Source organism: Aquarana catesbeiana, linkage group LG04 (assembly GCF_042186555.1).
Source record: "Aquarana catesbeiana isolate 2022-GZ linkage group LG04, ASM4218655v1, whole genome shotgun sequence".
Lineage (NCBI taxonomy): Eukaryota > Metazoa > Chordata > Amphibia > Anura > Ranidae > Aquarana > Aquarana catesbeiana.
Window position 1 is genome coordinate 138,135,670 of NC_133327.1, and position 21,728 is coordinate 138,157,397.

General features: G+C 41.2%; 1 protein-coding gene across 1 annotated transcript in view; it reads left to right on the plus strand.

Annotated features, from left to right (window-relative positions):
* The window catches only part of DTYMK (deoxythymidylate kinase), a 45,040-nt gene extending 23,713 nt beyond the window's left edge, over positions 1-21,327 (plus strand). Inside the window, exon 5 of the mRNA XM_073625757.1 lies at positions 19,698-21,327. Coding sequence (XP_073481858.1) covers positions 19,698-19,820 — 123 coding nt within the window. The 3' untranslated portion in view covers positions 19,821-21,327. The remainder of the gene's footprint in view (positions 1-19,697) is intronic.
* Positions 21,328-21,728: the final 401 nt, after the last annotated feature.

Consider the following 21,728-nt stretch of genomic DNA (forward strand, 5'->3'; position numbering starts at 1 on the left):
CGACGTCACTTCTGAGGCCTGTCTGTCCCAATGCGTATCGTTACGTGACTTCATCATGGGTAAGGACTGGCACTGGAAGTGTCCTTTAGAAAGATTAAGCATTGAACTGATTGGGAGGCCATTTTCTTGTAGCTCAATGCTAAGGAAGTGATACAGTGGCCATGTTTTAGTAGATTCTTATACATAACAAGTTTTAGCCATTTTCTGATAGTCCAACGCTATGGGACATCAGAACAACCCAATTTTGGTGACGTGTGTGTAAAAAAATAAATAAATAAATAAATAATAAAAAAAAATGATGGAGCAGATTGAAAACTTTAAAATGGAGATTATAAAATGCAGAAGTAATATTGGTCTATAAAACGGACCAGAGAAGTGAAGAAAATCCTGGATAGCTGCACTCTGGAGAAGGGACACCTTTTATTGAAGTAAAAATCCAAAATGAAAATATAAAACGGACCACTTCAAGGGCATTCGTTCACACATGGGTCATAATCTAAAATAAGGTAAACTAAATGGACTTCACAAAAAAGGTTTAGAAAGAAGATGAAGAAGAACCGGATTACACAAGTGGCATTTGGAAACTCACAAAGAGGAAAGACCTGGTTGTCCGACCAGCAGACAAAGGAGGGATTGTGATCCTCTCCAAAGAACAGTATAATGAAGGCATGACTAAACTGTTAGAGGATGAAAGCACATATAGTTGATTACTAAGTAAGCCTATGTTCAAGTGCAGGAAAGCACTTGAACAAATGGTACATTTGGGTCTAAAAAGGAATATACTCAACAAAAAAAGCCTAATTTTTAATACCAGAATCCTGTCTCACACCAATTATATATTCATTGCCAAAGATGCATAAAGATAAAGTCAATCCACCTCCTAGACTGATAGTAAATGGGATAGATTCACTTACAGCCAGAATAAGCCAGGACGTAGACAACCACCTACAGCCAGCTGTACAAAATACAAGAGCTTACTTAAGGGACACCAAGCACATGCTACAAATTATAGAAGGGATACCAAAAAGCCCCTGGATTATGCCCACTGCTGATGTCTTCATTGTACACCATAATATTTAATCACCAAGCATGTGAAAGCCGTACAATGGGGTTTAAGAACACATACCACATTACCCTGTGTCCAGAGAAAATATCTTGTTAAATGTCTAGCCTTTTGTCTGAAGAACAGTTACTTCTGGTATAATCGGAATTATCAAAAAACAGGAGTTGCCATGGGAGCAAAATTTTCACCCAGCGTAGCAGGCCTGTTTGTCACAATGGGAAGAAGAAACCGTCTTTATGAATACACCAGGGGAATTGGTCATCTTTAAAAGAGATAATATATATATATATATATATATATATATATATATATATATATATATATATATATATATATATATATATATATATATATATATATATATATATATATATATAACATTTTTGTTTTATGGAAAGAACGGAATCATTGTGGGGGGGTGTTGGGTTTTTTCATTTTAAATTTTCCAGGGAAAAAAAAAAACAAACATCAGACTTTTGGGATATTAGTGAGGAGAAGACTATCATTTCTAGATCTAGAGATCATACAAAAAGAACATTAAACTCTCTTCAAAAACAAATTTTAAGAATGTAGATAATTACCTCCTGCTGGAAAGCAGCCACCATAGAAACTGGGTCTACAATATCACCAAAGGCCAATTGATGCGCTTGAGAGGGAACTGTCCCCTTAAAGGTGATTTCCTAGCCAAAGCCGAGAACATGGGACACAGATTTATTAAGAGAGGCTATGATAGCCAATATGTAAAAAAGAAAATATCAGAAGTAGCCGACATGAATAGCAATTAACTAATCAAAGCTAAGAAACAAGAGTTTGTCAGATACAGTCCCATTTATTCTTGATCATAACATTTGTGTATAGAAAAAAAAATCAAAGCAACACTGGCATATACTATTAGCTGACAGACACCTCCAAGATGTACTTGCCTGGTAATCCCAAATTTGTATATACAGTGCCTTGCAAAAGTATTCACCCCCTTGGCTTTTTATCTATTTTGTTACATTACAGCCTTTGGTTCAATTTTTTTTTTTTTTTTTTTTTTTAAATGTGATGGATCAGAACACAATAGTCTAAGTTGAAGTAAAATTAGAAAAATATATACATAACTATTTTTCAGAAATGAAAAAACTGATAATTGGCATGTGTGTATGTATTCACCCCCTTTGTTATAAAGCCCATAAAAAGCTCTGGTGCATTCAATTACCTTCAGAAGTCACATAATTAGTGAAATGATGTCCACCTGTGTGCAATCTAAGTGTTACATGATCTGTCATTACATATACACACCTTTTTGAAAGGCCCCAGAGGCTGCAACCCCCTAAGCAAGAGGCACCGCTAACCAGACACTGCCATGAAGACCAAGGAACTCTCCAAACAAGTAAGGGACAATGTTGTTGAAGTACAAGTCAGGGTTAGGTTATAAAAAAAATCCAAATCTTTGATCCATAGGAGCACCATCAAATCTATCATAACCAAATGGAAAGAACATGGCACAACAGCATACCTGCCAAGAGACAGACGCATACCAAAACTTACAGACCGGGCAAGGAGGGCATTAATCAGAGGCAGCACAGAGACCTAAGGTAACCCTGGAGGAGCTGCAGGAGTTCCACAGCAGAGGCTGTAGGATCTGTACATAGGACGACGATAAGCCGTACGCTCCATAGAGTTGGGCTTTATGGCAGATTGGCCGGAAAAAAAGACATTGCTTTCAGCAAAAATCAAAATGGCACGTTTTGAGTTTGGGGAAAAGGCATGTGGGGAGACTCCCAAAATGTATGGAGGAAGGTTCTCTGGTCTGATGAGATTAAAATTGAACTCTTTGGCCATCAAAGAAAATGCTATGTCTGGTGCAAAACTAGAGCTGCACAATAATCGGTAATTCAACCCCCTGATGATCTCTATTGCAGAGTTTGCCGATTCTTTCCTATAACAAGTGGAGAGACTTATCTGCTCACTCAGCTGTCAAAAGAAAACATCCAGGCAGTCTGCCAAGTTTTTAACATGAAACATTGTAACTAACTCTTCCTTCTTGGATCAAAGGGATAAACTTGTGTGTAAAGAAAAAATCCAGGCAGTCTGCCAAGTTTTTAACAACCTGTAAATGCAGGACGTTTAACCACTAAACCACTTCAATACTGGGCCTATTCTGGCACTTCTCTCCTACATATAAAAATCATTTTTTTTGCTAGAAAATTACTCAACCCCAAACATTATAAATGTTTTTTTAGCAGACACCCTGGGGAATAAAATGGTGGTCATTGCAACTTTTTATTTGCGCAATAATTTTTCAAAACTTTTTTTTGGAAAAAAAAAAAACGGTTTCATGAATTAAAAAATAACAGTAGTAATAGTAAAGTTAGCCCATTTTTTTTTTTTTTTTTTTGTATAATGTGAAAGATGTTACGCCGAGTAAATAGATACCAAACATGTCACGCTATAAAATTGCGCACACTCATGGACTGGCGCCAAACTTCAGTACTTAAAAATCTCCATAGGCGAAGCTTTGAAAATTTTTACATGTTACCAGTTTAGCGTTAGAGGAAATCTAATGCTAGAATTGTTGCACATGCTCTAACGCATGCGCCGATACCTCACGTGTGGTTTGAACGGCGTTTACATATGTGGGCAGGACTTGTGCGTGCGTTCGCTTCTGAGCGTGAGCTACCGGGGACAGGGGCGTCTTAAATTTACTTTTTTTTTTATTATTTTACTTATTTTTTTTCTTACACTTCCTTTTTTTGTTTTTTTTGTTTTTTTTGTTATCACTTTCATTCCTATTGCAAGGAATGTAAACATCCCTTGTAAGAGGAATCTGTGACAGGTCCTCTTTATGGAGAGCTGCGGGGTCAATAAGACCCGCATCTCTCCTCCAGGCTGAAAAGCATGAGATTGTGAAAAAAAATTCACAGATCGCGGCTTTGTTTACATCTGCAGATTCAAGGATTGCTTTCTCCAAGTGCTACATAAATAGAAAAGTATGCAAGCATTATTGTGGTTGTATAGCCTCCAAATATAACTAATGAGTTTATTGCGACTTTGGCGGACATGCGTAGTCTGCCAGGGAAGCTCTCTGTCAGTGGGAGTGCTAACGTCCCAACGTATGGGCTCGCACATGCGTGCCACAGACGGGACTGCGTTCACTCCTCCCAGGGGCCATACATGGCTTGCACCTGCTTCCTCTCCCTCCCACTCAAATCAGCTGTTGTAATTAGACATCAACAGCCTCAAAAACAGGAAGGCCAGATTAGTTTGCCAAACAACATCTAAAAAAGCCTTCACAGTTCTGGAACAACATCCTATGGACAGATGAGACCAAGATCAACTTGTACCAGAGTGATGGGAAGAGAAGAGTATGGAGAAGGAAAGGAACTGCTCATGATCCAAAGCATGCCACCTTATCAGTGAAGCATGGTGGTGTCATGGCGTGGGCATGCATGGCTGCCAATGGAACTGGTTCTCTTGTATTTGATGATGTGACTGCTGACAAAAGCAGCAGGATGAATTCTTAAGTGTTTCGGGCAATATCTGCTTATATTCAACAAAATGCTTCAGAACTCATTGGATGGTGCTTCACAGTGCAGATGGACAATGACCCGAAGCATACTGCGAAAGCAACCAAAGAGTTTTTTAAGGGAAAGAAGTGGAATGTTATGCAATGGCCAAGTCAATCAACTGACCTGAACCTGATTGAGCATGCATTTCACTTGCTGAAGACAAAACTGAAGGGAAAATACCCCAAGAACAAGCAGAAACTGAAGACAGTTGCAGTAGAGGCCTGACATAGCATCACCAGGGATGAAACCCAGCATCTGATGTCTATGCGTTCCAGACTTCAGGTTGTAATTGACTGCAAAGGATTTGCAACCAAGTATTAAAAAGTGAAAGTTTGATGGATGATTGTTAATCTGTCCCATTACTTTTGGTCCCTTTTTAAAAAGTGGGAGGCACATATACAAACTGTTGTAATTCCTACACTGTTCACCTGATTTGGATGTAAATACCCTCAAATTAAAGCTGAAAGGCTGCAGTTAAAGCAAATCTTGTTCGTTTCATTTCAAATACATTGTGGTGGTGTATAGAGCCAAAAAGATTAGAATTGTGTCGATCTCCCAATATTTATGGACCTGACTGTATATATATATTTTTAGCAGAGACCCTAGGGAATAAAATGTCAATTGCTGCAATATTTTGTCACACTGTATTTGCCCAGCGGTCTTTCAAACGCAATTTTTTTGGGAAAAAATACACTTCAATTAATAATTAAGAAAAAGAAACAGTAAAGTTAGCCCAATTTTCTTTATTTTAACCACTTGCCGACCGCCGCACGACTATATACGTCGACAGAGCGGAACGGGCAGGCAAAAGGACGTATATGTACGTCCTTGCCTGCCCGCGGGTGGGGGGTCCGATCGGACCCCCCCCCCCGGTGCATGCGGCGGTCGGCAAATCTCCCCCGGCGATCGGAGGTGAGGGGGAGGCCATCCATTCGTGGCCCCCCCCTCGCGATCGCTCTCAGCCAATGGGATCATTTCCCTGCCTCTGTATTGTACACAGAGGCAGAGGAAATGATGTCATCTCTCCTCGGCTCGGTATTTTCCGTTCCGGGCCGAGGAGAGAAGACTGCAATGTAAGTGCACCAACACACTACACACAGTAGAACATGCCAGGCACACTAAACACCCCAATCACCCCCCCCCCCCCCTGTCACAAACTGACACCAGCAGTTTTTTTTTTTTTTTTTTTTTTTTTTCTGATTACTGTATTGGTGTCAGTTTGTGACAGTTACAGTGTCAGGGCAGTGAGTGTTAGGCCCCCTGTAGGTCTAGGGTACCCCCCTAACCCCCCCTAATAAAGTTTTAACCCCTTGATCACCCCCTGTCACCAGTGTCGCTAAGCGATCGTTTTTCTGATCGCTGTATTAGTGTCGCTGGTGATGCTAGTTAGGGACGTAAATATTTAGGTTCGCCGTCAGAGTTTTATAGCGACAGGGACCCCCATATACTATCTAATAAATGTTTTAACCCCTTGATTGCCCCCTAGTTAACCCTTTCACCACTGATCACTGTATAACCGTTACGGGTGACGCTGGTTAGTTTGTTTATTTTTTATAGTGTCAGGGCACCCGCCGTTTATTACCGAATAAAGATTTAGCCCCCTGATCGCCCGGCGGTGATATGCGTCGCCCCAGGCAGCGTCAGATTAGCGCCAGTACCGCTAACACCCACGCACGCAGCATACGCCTCCCTTAGTGGTATAGTATCTGTACAGATCAATATCTGATCCGATCAGATCTATACTAGCGTCCCCAGCAGTTTAGGGTTCCCAAAAACACAGTGTTAGCGGGATCAGCCCAGATACCTGCTAGCACCTGCGTTTTGCCCCTCCGCCCAGCTCGGCCCAGCCCACCCAAGTGCAGTATCGATCGATCACTGTCACTTACAAAACACTAAACGCATAACTGCAGCGTTCGCAGAGTCAGGCCTGATCCCTGCGATCGCTAACAGTTTTTTTGGTAGCATTTTGGTGAAATGGCAAGCACCAGCCCCAGGCAGCGTCAGGTTAGTGCCAGTACCGCTAACACCCACGCACCGTACACCTCCCTTAGTGGTATAGTATCTGAACGCATCAATATCTGATCCGATCAGATCTATACTGGCGTCCCCAGCAGTTTAGGGTTCCCAAAAACGCAGTGTTAGCGGGATCAGCCCAGATACCTGCTAGCACCTGCGTTTTGCCCCTCCGCCCGGCCCAGCCCAGCCCACCCAAGTGCAGTATCGATCGATCACTGTCACTTACAAAACACTAAATGCATAACTGCAGCGTTCGCAGAGTCAGGCCTGATCCCTGCGATCGTTAACAGTTTTTTTGGTAGCGTTTTGGTGAACTGGCAAGCGCCAGCGGCCTAGTACACCCCGGTCGTAGTCAAACCAGCACTGCAGTAACACTTGGTGACGTGGCGAGTCCCATAAGTGCAGTTCAAGCTGGTGAGGTGGCAAGCACAAATAGTGTCCCGCTGCCACCAAGAAGACAAACACAGGCCCGTCATGCCCATAGTGCCCTTCCTGCTGCATTCGCCAATCCTAATTGGGAACCCACCACTTCTGCAGCGCCCGTACTTCCCCCATTCACATCCCCAACCAAATGCAGTCGGCTGCATGAGAGGCATTTTTATGTCCTCCCGAGTACCCCTACCCAACGAACCCCCCCAAAAAAGATGTTGTGTCTGCAGCAAGCGTGGATATAGGCGTGACACCCACTATTATTGTCCCTCCTGTCCTGACAATCCTGGTCTTTGCATTGGTGAATGTTTTGAACGCTACCATTCACTAGCTGAGTATTAGCGTAGGGTACAGCATTGCACAGACTAGGACACACTTTCACAGGGTCTCCCAAGATGCCATCGCATTTTGAGAGACCCGAACCTGGAACCGGTTACAGTTATAAAAGTTACAGTTACAAAAAAAGTGTAAAAAAAAAAACACAAACAAAAATATAAAATAAAAAATAATAGTTGTCGTTTTATTGTTCTCTCTCTATTCTCTCTCTCTCTATTCTCTCTATTGTTCTGCTCTTTTTTACTGTATTCTATTCTGCAATGTTTTATTGTTATTATGTTTTATCATGTTTGCTTTTCAGGTCTGCAATTTTTTATACTTTACCGTTTACTGTGCTTTATTGTTAACCATATTTTTGTCTTCAGGTACAGCATTCACGACTTTGAGTGGTTATACCAGAATGATGCTTGCAGGTTTAGGTATCATCTTGGTATCATTCTTTTCAGCCAGCGGTCGGCTTTCATGTAGAAGCAATCCTAGCGGCTAATTAGCCTCTAGACTGCTTTTACAAGCAGTGGGAGAGAATGCCCCCCCCCCCCCCACCGTCTTCCGTGTTTTTCTCTGGCTCTCCTGTCTCAACAGGGAACCTGAGAATGCAGCCGGTGATTCAGCCAGCTGACCATAGAGCTGATCAGAGACCAGAGTGGCTCCAAACATCTCTATGGCCTAAGAAACCGGAAGCTACGAGCATTTTATGACTTAGATTTCGCCGGATGTAAATAGCGCCATTGGGAAATTGGGAAAGCATTTTATCATACCGATCTTGGTGTGGTCAGATGCTTTGAGGGCAGAGGAGAAATCTAGGGTCTAATAGACCCCAATTTTTTCACTACCTATTGCTATCATAGGGGATATTTACATTCCCTGAGATAACAATAAAAATGATAAAAAAAAAAAAAAAAAATGAAAGGAACAGTTTTAAAATAAGATAAAAAAGCAAAAAATAATAAAGAAAAAAAAAAAAAAAAAAAGCACCCCTGTCCCCCCTGCTCTCGCGCTAAGGCGAACGCAAGCGTCGGTCTGGCGTCAAATGTAAACAGCAATTGCACCATGCATGTGAGGTATCACCGCGACGGTCAGATCGAGGGCAGTAATTTTAGCAGTAGACCTCCTCTGTAAATCTAAAGTGGTAACCTGTAAAGGCTTTTAAAGGCTTTTAAAAATGTATTTATTTTGTTGTCACTGCACGTTTGTGCGCAATTGTAAAGCATGTCATGTTTGGTATCCATGTACTCGGCCTAAGATCATCTTTTTTATTTCATCAAACATTTGGGCAATATAGTGTGTTTTAGTGCATTAAAATGTAAAAAAGTGTGTTTTTTCCCCAAAAAATGCGTTTGAAAAATCGCTGCGCAAATACTGTGTGAAAAAAAAAAATGAAACACCCACCATTTTAATCTGTAGGGCATTTGCTTTAAAAAAAATATATAATGTGTGGGGGTTCAAAGTAATTTTCTTGCAAAAAAAAATAATTTTTTCATGTAATCAAAAAGTGTCAAAGGGCTTTGTCTTCAAGTGGTTAGAAGAGTGGGTGATGTGTGACATAAGCTTCTAAATGTTGTGCATAAAATGCCAGGACAGTTCAAACCCCCCCAAATGACCCCATTTTGGAAAGTAGACACCCCAAGCTATTTGCTGAGAGGCATGTCGAGTCCATGGAATATTTTATATTGTGACACAAGTTGCGGGAAAGAGACAAATTATTTTTTTTTTTTTTTTTTTTTTTTTTTTTTTTTGCACAAAGTTGTCACTAAATGATATATTGCTCAAACATGCCATGGGAATATGTGAAATTACACCCCAAAATACATTCTGTTGCTTCTCCTGAGTACGGGGATACCACATGTGTGAGACTTTTTGGGAGCCTAGCCACGTATGGGACCCCGAAAACCAAGCACCGCCTTCAGGCTTTCTAAGGGCGTAAATTTTTGATTTCACTCTTCACTGCCTATCAGTCTCGGAGGCCATGGAATGCCCAGGTGGCACAACCCCCCCCCCCCCCCCAAATGACCCCATTTTGGAAAGTAGACACCCCAAGCTATTTGCTGAGAGGTATAGTGAGTATTTTGCAGACCTCACTTTTTGTCACAAAGTTTTGAAAATTAAAAAAAGAAAAAAAAAATTTTTTTTTTTGTCTTTCTTCATTTTCAAAAACAAATGAGAGCTGCAAAATACTCACCATGCCTCTCAGCAAATAGCTTGGGGTGTCTACTTTCCAAAATGGGGTCATTTGGGGGGGGTTTGTGCCACCTGGGCATTCCATGGCCTCCGAAACTGTGATAGGCAGTGAAGAGTGAAATCAAAAATGTACACCCTTAGAAATCCTGAAGGCGGTGATTGGTTTTCGGGGTCCCGTACGCGGCTAGGCTCCTAAAAAGTCCCACACATGTGGTATCCCCGTACTCAAGAGAAGCAGCAGAATGTATTTTGGGGTGCAATTCCACATATGCCCATGACCTGTGTGAGCAATATATCATTTAGTGACAACTTTGTGCAAAAAAAAAAATAAATAAATAAATAAATTGTCACTTTCCCGCAACTTGTGTCAAAATATAAAATATTCCATGGACTCAACATGCCTCTCAGCAAATAGCTTGGGGTGTCTACTTTCCAAAATGGGGTCATTTGGGGGGGGGTTTGTGCCATCTGGGCATTTTATGGCCTTCAAAACTGTGATAGGTAGTGAGGAGTAAAATCAAAAATGTACGCCCTTAGAAATCCTGAAGGCAGTGATTGGTTTTCGGGGCCCCGTATGCGGCTAGGCTCCCAAAAAGTCCCACACATGTGGTATCCCCATACTCAGGAGAAGCAGCTAAATGTATTTTGGGGTGCAATTCCACATAGGCCCATGGCCTGTGTGAGCAATATATCATTTAGTGACAACTTTTTGTAATTTTTTTTTTTTTTTTTTTTTTTTTTTTTTCATTATTCAATCACTTGGGACAAAAAAAATGAATATTCAATGGGCTCAACATGCCTCTCAGCAATTTCCTTGGGGTGTCTACTTTCCAAAATGGGGTCATTTGTGGGGGTTTTGTACTGCCCTGTCATTTTAGCACCTCAAGAAATGACATAGGCAGTCATAAATTAAAGACTGTGTAAATTCCAGAAAATGTACCCTAGTTTGTAGGCGCTATAACTTTTGCGCAAACCAATAAATATACACTTATTGACATTTTTTTTACCAAAGACATGTGGCCAAATACATTTTGGCCTAAATGTATGACTAAAATTGAGTTTATTGGATTTTTTTTAGAACAAAAAGTAGAAAATATCATTTTTTTTCAAAATTTTCGGTCTTTTTCCGTGTATAGCGCAAAAAATAAAAACGACAGAGGTGATCAAATACCATCAAAAGAAAGCTCTATTTGTGGGAAGAAAAGGACGCAAATTTCGTTTGGTTACAGCATTGCATGACCGCGCAATTAGCAGTTAAAGCGACGCAGTGCCAAATTGTAAAAAGTGCTCTGGTCAGGAAGGGGGTAAATCCTTCCGGGGCTGAAGTGGTTAATGTGAAAGATGATGTTACGCCGAGAGAATAGTGATCTATCTTCTAAGCAAAAAAATCGTGATTCTCATTTTTAGCCAGAATCGTGCAGCTCTAGCACAAACCCAACACCTCACATCGCCCAAAGAACACCGTCCCCACAGTAAAACATGGTGGTGGCAGCATCCTGCTGTGGGGATCTTTTTCAGCAGTCGGGACTGCGAAACTGGTCAGAGTTTAGGGAAAGATGGATGGTGCTAAATACAGACATATTCTTGAGTAAAACCTGTACCACCACTCTGTGTGATTTGAGGCTAGGACGGAAGTTCACCTTCCAGCAGGACAATGACCCCAAACACTGCTAAAGCAACACTTGAGTGCTTTAAGGGGAAACCTGTAAATGTGTTGGAATGGCCTAGTCAAAGCCCAGACCTTAATCCAATAAAAAAAATCTGTGTCCAGACTTGGATTGCTGTTCACAAGTGCAAACCATCCAACTTTAAAGGCGCTGGAGCAGTTTTGCAAGGAGGAATGGACAAAAATCCCAGTGGTAAGATGTGGCAAGCTCATAAAGACTTCTCTAAAGCGACTTGGAACTGATGGCCGCAAAAGGTGGCTCTACAAAGTATTACGTTTAGGGGGGTCAATAGACATTGACTTTTTTCTGTTATTTTGACATTTGTTTTGCTTCACAATTTAAAAAAAAAAAAATCTTAAGTTGTGGGGATGTTCTATAAATTTAATGAACAAAAGTGCAGTGCTAAATGTGTCAATGAAACACCATGTATATGGTGAACTAATAATAAATAAATATATCAATTTTTATTATTATTCAAACTCGTGAAGACAAAAACAAGTGCTGTACACACATTATATAAACTTATAAACTAAGATAATGATCTAATGCCCTGTGAGAAGACAAAAAATAATGTTCAAATGATAACATGGGTGTAAAGAGTAGTGCAGCGCTGGATGAATATCACAAGTGTGAAATGTGTTATGTCAAGTAAATTAAATGACCAACGGCAGTGAATGACAGCCCATAAAACCGGCTTATAGATAAATCAATCAATTAGGTGCTCATAAATAATTACAAAAAGCATGGTAAAAGAGAAATAAAGTGAAGGTGAGAATAAAGTCCCAAAGTTATGATGTTCAATGCTGAATCCTGGATCAGTATTCCACCGCTAGTGCTGCCCATCACCTGGTGATAAAGTAATGGAGGCTTACCGGAGAGCCTGCGACCACCCTTATTCAGGGGGGTCAAAACAGGCTTAGTAGAGATATACGGACCTTAGGGAATGTCCCGCAGGGAGCTGTTTAATGTCCTACCAACCTCCTTCCTGGACGGCTAATTGGCAACAAACAGGGAGCCAATTCGAAGGATGTAGTCCCAGGGGCATTTCCTATATGGCAATCAGTGTTTACTTCCAGAGTAGTCCAGCGAAGGTGAACCATAGATGCCAAAAAGAAAAGAGGACTCCAGTAGTGAAGACAAACTAGGGCTTCGTTTTATTAAATGAAAACAGTATAAAAAAAAGCATAAAATCCTAGCAGGGACAACATAAAAACTCCTCTGCCGTTTATAATGGAGTGATTTTTCCATTTGAATGATGATTCCATTTTCAACACAGCCCTAGTTTGTCTGCACTACTGGAGTCCTCTTTTTTTTTTTTTTTTTTTTTTTTTTTTTTTTTTTTTTTTTGGCATCTATGGTTCACCTTCGCTGGACTACTCTGGAAGTAAACACTGATTGCCATATAGGAAATGCCCCTGGGACTACATCCTTCAAATTTGGCTCCCTGTTTGTTGCTGATTAGCCGTCCAGGAAGGAGGTTGGTAGGACATTAAACAGAGCTCCCTGCGGGACATTCCCTGAGGTCCGTATATCTCTACTAAGCCTGTTTTGACCCCCCTGAATAAGGGTGGTCGCAGGCTCTCCGGTAAGCCTCCATTACTTTATCACCAGGTGGTGGGCAGCACTAGCGGTGGAATACTGATCCAGGATTCAGCATTGAGCATCATAACTTTGGGACTTTATTCTCACCTTCACTTTATTATATGAACTGTTTCTCACTATATTTATATTTATCTTTTACCATGCTTTTTGTAATTATTTATGAGCACCTAATTGATTTATATATCAGCCGGTCGGTTTTATGGGCTGTCATTCACTGCTGTTGGTAATTTCATTTACTTGACATAACACATTTCACACTTGTGATATTCATCCAGCACTGCACTACTCCTTCTTCTTCTTTTTTTTTTTTTTTTTTTTTTTTTTTTACATCTATCTTTTGTGCCCTCATATTGGGGTTATAGTGTTCAGCAGCAGGACTCTCCTCACGGTTTTTTACTTTAATAATTTTTCATATATTGTTTATGCACCTAGCGCAATTCTTTTTCTTTTTAATAACATGGGTGTATCTAGACACCAAAAAGGAAGTGTTAGTAAACTTCATAGAACAAAAGTCCAGTCAAATGACTGATCGTAAACCCTCGGTGACAAATAGCGTGGCAATGCAGACAGGGGACTGGCTGTACGACACATTCAAAAAGGAACTAACATTCTTCCAATGTAAAGTTGTAGATAAATACTTACCGCACCGGTGGACCCACCTCCCATATGGCAGTGGGTCAGTCGAGCTTATGTCGGCCGGAAGCCAGATGGTCAACAATGATGCCAACTCTGATGGGACATATAGGAGGATCTCTCCAATTGCAGGCGTTCGATAGAGCGACAGATTAACCCAGCAAGTGTGACACAGCTAAGTATCACGAGTTCGGGAAACTCTTCAGACCAAAAATCAGTTGGACTTCGATGGAGGGTTAAGGACCAGCAATAAATAGAAATGCTTTCACATTCAGACCATAATGCAAAAAAGTGGTGCAGGTCAAAAAAGAGATTTTTAATCCTTAAGAGGGAGTCCACCTGAAAAAAAATATTAAAAGCCAGCAGCTACAAATACTGCAGCTGCCGTCTTTTAATAAACGGACACTTACCTGTCCAGGAGTTCAGCGATGCCAAAGCCAAGCTACAGCTCATTTGCTGCCGCCGCCATTCTCGGTGAGGGAATAAGAAAGTGAAGCGTTGCGGCTTCACTTCCCAGTTCCCTACTGCGCATGCGCGAGTCGCGCTGCGCGTCCTAAGTGGTCCCCGCTTTCTCCTGGGACCTGTGTGTTTCCCAGGAGACAGCGGGAGTGGGCGTGACTCCCGTGGGAGTCTATTCCCGGAAGTGGGTGCAGATACCTGTCTAATACAGGTATCTGCACCCCCCCTCCCCCCTGAAAGGTGCCAATTGTGACACCGGAGGGGGGGAGGAATCAGATGAGTGAAAGTTCCACTTTTGGGTGAAACTCTGCTTTAAAAAATGAACATCAAATCCAGATGACTGCATAAGTGTGATCACAAGTAAAAATATTAAAAGCAATGTGGGAAGCACGTAGAGCAGGCCTGCATCCATCGAAGTCCAATTGATTTTTGGTCTGAAGAGTTTCCTGAACTCGTGATACTTGGCTGTGTCACACTTGCTGGATTCATCTGCCGATCTATCGAACGCCTGCATTTGGAGTGATCCTCCTATATGTCCCATCAGAGTTGGCATCATCCTATGTTATAAATTTTCAATCTGCTCCATCATTTTTTACATACAAGTCACCAAAGTATGGCTGTTATGTCCCATAGCATTGGACTATCAGAAAATGGCCGCAATACTTTTATATATAAGCATCTACTAAAACATGGCCACTGTATCACTTTCTTAGCATTGAGCTACAAGAAAATGGCCTCCCAATCAGTTCATTGCTTAATCTTTTTAAAGGACACTTCCAGTGTCAGTCCTTATCCCCTGATGAAGTTACGTGACCGTGACAATGCTTATTGGGACAGACAGGCCTCAGGAATTGACGTTTGCGTGCGAGCTCGCCGCTCGTGGTGTTTAGCTTTTAACCTTGTTTAAGATGTGAGTACCATAGCTGTTTTAAACAATAAAGTGTTTGATCTACATACTACACTATCCGGAATCCCCCTTTTTCCTTCATACTGTACATGTACTAACCAGGAGAGGGACGCCATTGCTGCTGCTGACTCCAAGGGAGCAGATATACATCACCATACTGGGAGTGATTTTATCAGGACAAGGCGGCTCCCTAGATATTCACCCACAAGAAGTCATTATTGTGAATACCCACGATCTCCATGGTTATACAGACACTTTTACCTTACAGCCCTAAGGTAAGAGGCCACTTTGCACAGAAGAGGATAAGTCACTTTGCTTTTGTTTGCACAAACCTTTTTGCACAGAAGAGGATAAGTCTCCTTTTTTATATTGCCTATATTTGCACAAAGTTGTAGAGGCAATCCAGCACTTGGTTTCACTTTCACTCCACCATATACTCAAGACTTTCTTTTTATGTGGACTGTATCGTGTGTACACTGCTACCTTTAGCACTTTATTGATGGTTTATTCCCATTGTGATTGATTTATTATATTTCGCAACCATCTATTGTATATTTATCCTGCAGTTATGAACTGACCCTTTTGGTGCAGCAGTTAAATAGCTTTATTTGTTCATTAGCACGGGAATACGTATTCATTTTTATTCCAGCCCAGAGGAAGCCGTCGGAGAGTCCAGAAGTCATATTGGTGCAGGATGCACTGTAGAATGGCAGAGCGTACCGGGTTCAGTGGTTCGCCCTCACCCCCCCCGAGTTTAACCTTAACCACTTGCAGACCGGCACTGCGTCGCTTTAACTGACAATTGCGTGGTCATAGTAATGGCGGTGATCTGCAATTTTTAATTTTTAGCGGGATTACAGCAGACAGATCGGACACGTTACACTTTTTTTTGGGACATGTGACAAATACAGTGATCAGAGCTAAAAATAGCCAATGATTACTGTATAAATGTCAATGGCAGGGAAGGGGTTAACACTAGGGGGCGATCAAGGGGTTAAGTGTTCCCTAGGGAGGTGTTTCTAACTGCGAAGGGAGTGCACTGACTGGAGGAGGAGAGAGATCGCTGTTCCAAATCACTAGGGACAGCAGATCTCTCTACTCCCCTGTCAGAACAGGGATCTGTTTACACACTCGGATTCCTGTTTTTGGCTCTGTGGAGCGATCGCGGGTGGCCGGCGGGTGGGACGTCACAGCATGATTGTTGGATGATCCGCCTCCCATAACAACATGAGGATACAGGCTGTAGTGAAAATCTCCTTCTACCTGAACACAGCACTCAGGCACACACTGCGATTTATCACGTGACTGTGGTATACAGATCAGTCAAAAAGGTATATAGTTGCAGTGTTTGAATGTTAAAAGTTATGTAAGCTGTGGGCACTGGGGGGAAGATTAACTATTTTCATATTACTGGCTTAGTAACACTTCCCTATTTTTTGTTGCTCCCATTAGGAATCGTGTGTGTGTTTGGGTTTTTTTTTTTTTTTTGCTTCTAGTATTAGGCGGAGGAGTTCCTGCTTAATGTGACATTGTAATGAAGGATGTACTGGGGCTGCCATTGCTTGCTTCCTAAAGTAACGTCTGACTCCATGTGGAAGTTCAGCAAAAATGCTGGAAGGCTTTAATTTGCTGCATGCACTGCTCTGTGTACAGTCTCTGCATGCCTTCGTTCCTGGATGAATCCACTCCACGCACATGTAAGCATGAAAATTTTCGGCAGTGGCAAGGGGGCTTGCAGAAGGGCGCTAAGTACGGTGGACTTTAGTTCTGCTTTAAGTACTCTTCTAGGTCACAGACCCAGAAAAGGCAAGCTGGAAAGAAGGCATTCTGACACTTTTTCTGCACTTGTTTTGAGTGCGCAGCTCATGCATTCAAGCCACAGTTGTGGATTGATAGCCAGGAAACTGCCATTGCTAAAATATGTGAGAATCCTAGCCTCCATGAGTCTCATGACTGCGTCCCTTTAAATTCACTTTGCTGTTAATAGTTTCAAAATGTTTTTAATGTTTTTTTCTCAGTTTTATAGCAGATTTAATTCTTCTCGTGGAATGTTTCATATTTTTGCATCTTTTCTTTCTTGGCTAAGGATAAGGAAGCATGTACTGTATTTTTTTTTTTTTTTTTACCAAGTAAAATATGAACTTGTAAAAATCGGGGCTTGACCAATCCCAGGTCGCCATGGCGACCTAAAAAAGTGTGTCCTGGTGCCTGTGCTTTTGTCAGCCGTCCGCCTCCCACTTGCAGACCACGCTATAGATAAAATGGCTACAGGTCAGTCATCCAGTTCTGGGAGGGCATCTATTGACACTGACTATTCTCCTCCAATCACAGCGGCCCTTTATCATGTGATCAGCCGTTTCCAATCTCGGCTGATCACATGTAAACAAATGCCTGTTAACAACATGTCCTTTCCTCAGCGCTGGCAAAGCAAATACAATAACTGGCTATCCTGTGACAGGGGACGTATACACTGACAATCAGTGCAGTTGCATCAGTGTCCATCACTGCTGCCTTTATCAGTGACCCTATTATCAGCAAAGAAGAGAAATTTACCTATTTGCAAAATTTTATAACAGTCTTCTTCCTTCTTTCTCAAAAAAATGAGAACTCCCTGTGTCGACACACTTGGATATTCCAGACATTGCTCTGTATTCAAAGTATAGGAAACCTGTACGGAGATCAGCTGCCTGACTAATGGTAATTCAATAGCTTTGAAGAGTAACTTCATCTAGTATTTTAAGTTGCTAATTTAATTTTTAAAAGTATTTTCCTGCAACTGATTCTTGGCATTGCTTCTGGATACCTGGTGTTAGGTTGGATTTGGGACAGGCTGGAACTTCTGATGAAGCGCAGCTGGCTCCCCACTGTGAATGCAATACCGGTCCTGCAGCCTCCTGGGTTGTGTGATGTGTCCTATAAGCCTGGGGCTGAACAAGGTGATGTCCTTGCCAAAGTGTAAATGGCTACTGGGGACAAAAGACTCCATCAAATCAAAAAACTTAGGCAACTTTTATTTTCAGGTCAGAAGTGGTGGTAGGTTTTATTGCTTTTACCGCAGTGTGCTGCTGTGTCATTAATTTGAATGGCACCCACATACAGCATGTGGATTGTGGTGCACCAATGTCAAAACAAATGGTGCATGTACAGTGCCTTGCAAAAGTATTCACCCCCCTTGGCATTTTTTGTGTTGTGTTGCCTCACAACCTGGAATTAACATGGATTGTTTTGTTTGAGGATTTGCATCATTTAATTTACAGAACATGCCCACAACTTTGAAGATGGTGTTTTTTGTTTTTGTTTTTTGTTTTTTATTGTCAAGCAAACAACAAATAGGACACTACCACTGGGATTTTTGCCCAGTCCTCCTTGCAAAACTGCTCCAGGTCCTTCAAGTTGGACGGTTTGCGCTTGTGAACAGCAATCTTTAAGTCTGACCACAGATTTTCTATTGGATTGAGGTCTGGGCTTTGACTAGGCCATTCCAACACATTTACATTTTTCCCCTTAAACCACTCAAGTGCTGCTTTAGCAGTGTTTTGGGGCCGTTGTCCTACAGGAAGGTGAACCTCCATCCTAGCCTCAAATCACACAGAGTGGTACAGGTTTTGCGCAAGAGTATGCCTGTATTTAGCACCATCCATCTTTCCCTCAACTCTGACCAGTTATCCCCACAGCATGATGCTGCCACCACCAAGTTTCACTGGGGATGGTGTTCTTTGGGTGATGTGATGTGTTGGGTTTGGGCCAGACATAGCGTTTTCTTTGATGGCCGAAAAGTAAAATTTTAGTCTCATAAGACCAGAGCACCTTCCTCCATACATTTTTGGAGTCTCCCACATGCCTTTTCGCAAACTTAAAACGTGCCATTTTGTTTTTTGCTGAAAGTGATGGCTTTATTCTGGCCACTCTGCCATAAAGCCTAACTCTATGGAGCGTACAGCTTATTGTCGTCCTATGTAGAGATACTCCAGTCTCTGCTGTAGAACTCTGCAGCTCCTCCAGGGTTACCTTAGGTCTCTGTGCTGCCTCTCTGATTAATGCTCTCCTTGCCCAGTCCATGAGTTTTGGTGTGCTGCCGTCTCTTGGCAGGTTTGCTGTTGTGTCATGTTCTTTCCATTTGGTTATGATAGATTTGATGGTGCTCCTAGGGATCATCAAAGATTTGGTTATTTTTTTTTATAACCTAACCCTGACTTTTTTACTTCTCAACATTGTCCCTTACTTGTTTGGAGAGTTCCTTGGTCTTCATGGCAGTGTCTGGTTAGCGGTGCTTCTTGCTTAGGTGTTGCAGCCTCTGGGGCCTTTCAAAAAGGTGTGTGTATATGTAATGACAGATCATGTGACACTTCACACAGGTGGACATCGTTTCACTAATTATGTGACTTCTTAAGGTAATTGGTTGCACCAGAGCTTTTTATGGGCTTCATAACAAAGGGGGTGAATACATACGCACATGCCAATTATCAGTTTTTTTATTTCTGAAAAATTTTTAGTTTTATGTATATATTTTTTTTCGATTTTACTTCAACTTAGACTATTGTGTTCTGATCCATCACATATAATTCAGATTAAAAAAATTTAACTAAAGGCTGTAATGTAACAAAATAGGTTTAAAGCCAAGGGGGTGAATAATTTTGCAAGGCACTGTATGTTTGTAGCCTATTCAAATGAATGGGACTGTTGTTCAAATGAATGAACTACCTTAACACAGTGCAAGTTTACACAAAGCATAATGTTTGTCAACACACAGCAAAGAAGCAAATGGGTCCTTCAAGATTTTATTATGTTCGTGGATAAACTACTTTATTTTGATTTACTTATTTCAGTTGTGTTTTTTTGTTTTTTACAAACAGGTGATTGATGCATCCCAAAGTATGGAAGAAGTCCACAGTGCAATTCAACAGCTAAGTGAAGACATAATACAGGAAGCCAAAGATCAGCCAATTGGGAAGCTCTGGGTTGAGTCTGATGCATGAATCTAGAATGTTGATCACTTAGGCTAAGACTAACACATTTCTTGCTCAGAATGGAGTTGTTTTTAATTATTATTATACAGGATTTATATAGCGCCGACAGTTTACACAGCGCTTTACAACATTAGGGCAGACAGTACAATTACAATTCAATACAGGGGGGAATGAGAGGGCCCTGCTCTTTAGAGCTTATGGAAAATGTCCTTTCACCCTCCCAGCACCATACCTGCAAATGCTTCTTATGTTTTTTAATGCGTTCTTATTTTAATATTTTTTTAGCAGCAGTAATGATCTGATTACTTTCTATCCACCTACCTTTGTATTGTTTGCAGAAATGTGTCCGAGGATTTATGTATTTGGGTGTCTCTCAAAGACCACCTGAAAACTTGCTGTACTTTTTGTGTTGATGTGGCTTAATGTTCACAGGCTTTTTACTTTTTTTTTGAGCTGCTTTTGGTATACACATTAAATTTTATGGAAAATAAAAGCAGCTCAGGTGTTCTAATACGCAATGTTAATTTAAATCTCCACACAAGCAATGCAGGTATTTTATTAACTTTCCAAACTGTATATAAAATGTATCTTTATGGGCTGTACATGGCTTGATGTAAAAACTAAATTTATCATAGAGCAGCATTTCCTAAAGCGTGTTCCTTATCGAGACTTGAGGTTTTCAGTAGTGCAGTAAAGTGACAACCGTTGGGGGCAGGTACTTAAAGCAGCGCTTTGAACCACCGTATAACTGAAAATGTCTGCTTCTGTAGAGTGAGGAGGGCCCTGTACTAGCAAACCCATAATCCATGCATGGCCTAGATCTGGTATGAGCTTCATCCTCGTACTCTTTATGCCTAAATCAACATGTGTCTGCATTACAGTACAGTAAGTGACTTTTGGGTGTAACTTATAGATAATGCACAGTGGCAGTTATTGGCACTAAAACAATATTGTAGCAGGAAAGGTGGGTTCTTTTAGGTAGAACTCCTACCATTATTTGATTCTGGATAGTGGTATAGGGTTAGAACCTGTCATATTTATTGCTATGTCACTTATTGTTGAGGTTTCCAGTCCCTGGTGGTACATGTCACAAACAGGAAGTGAGGAAATATTCCTGGGACACAGCAAGCAAAACCAGACTTATCTCTTACCCACGGTGAAAAAAGTTTTGTTACCTTCTATGAAGATGGCATCAAAGTACAGGAAAACCTTTCACTTGTGGACACAGAGCAGAAAAACCTTGATGGATGTTCTAATCTTTCTTCACTTTCTCCAAACCTGGGAAAAGTTATGGCAAACAACCTATAACCAAGTGCTGGATATTGGTATAGATGTATCATGTTGGCTGTATGTATTATATGTTCATATGTATTATGATTTTCTTGTGTAATACTGGTATTTGCAGTTGCCATCCAAAGTGCAATCAAGTCTGTAGGAGAGTCTTCTGTGTGCGGTTTTAAATCTAGACAACTTTTAAATAAATATATTAAATCTAAACTATTGTTATCCTTCAAAACTGGCTTGGGTCTTATTTGCTCTTCAAAGGGCAAAGAAGATGTAATCTGCAGTGGATCACTGTGCAGGTGTTTGTCTCCTCGGTGGCTGTTTAAATTCTCAAAAGCTTGTACTACAACTGCATGCATTTCATGCTGTCCACATTCATTTCAATGGGCAACACCCATAACTGTAAACTAGGCCTTATGCTAAAATAAGACTCCTTTTTAGGCCCTATTCATACCTAAGCATTTTGTAGCTTGAAGCCCAAAGCGCTCAACAAAAATTCTCATGTAATAAAATGAGTTCAGATGCCCGTAACTCACTCAATACCTGATGCACCAAAAGCTACGTGAGCTAATTTACAGGCAGAATCAGGTGTTTTTAGCCTCAGACTTTGAGTGCCTGTAAATGCCCAAATAC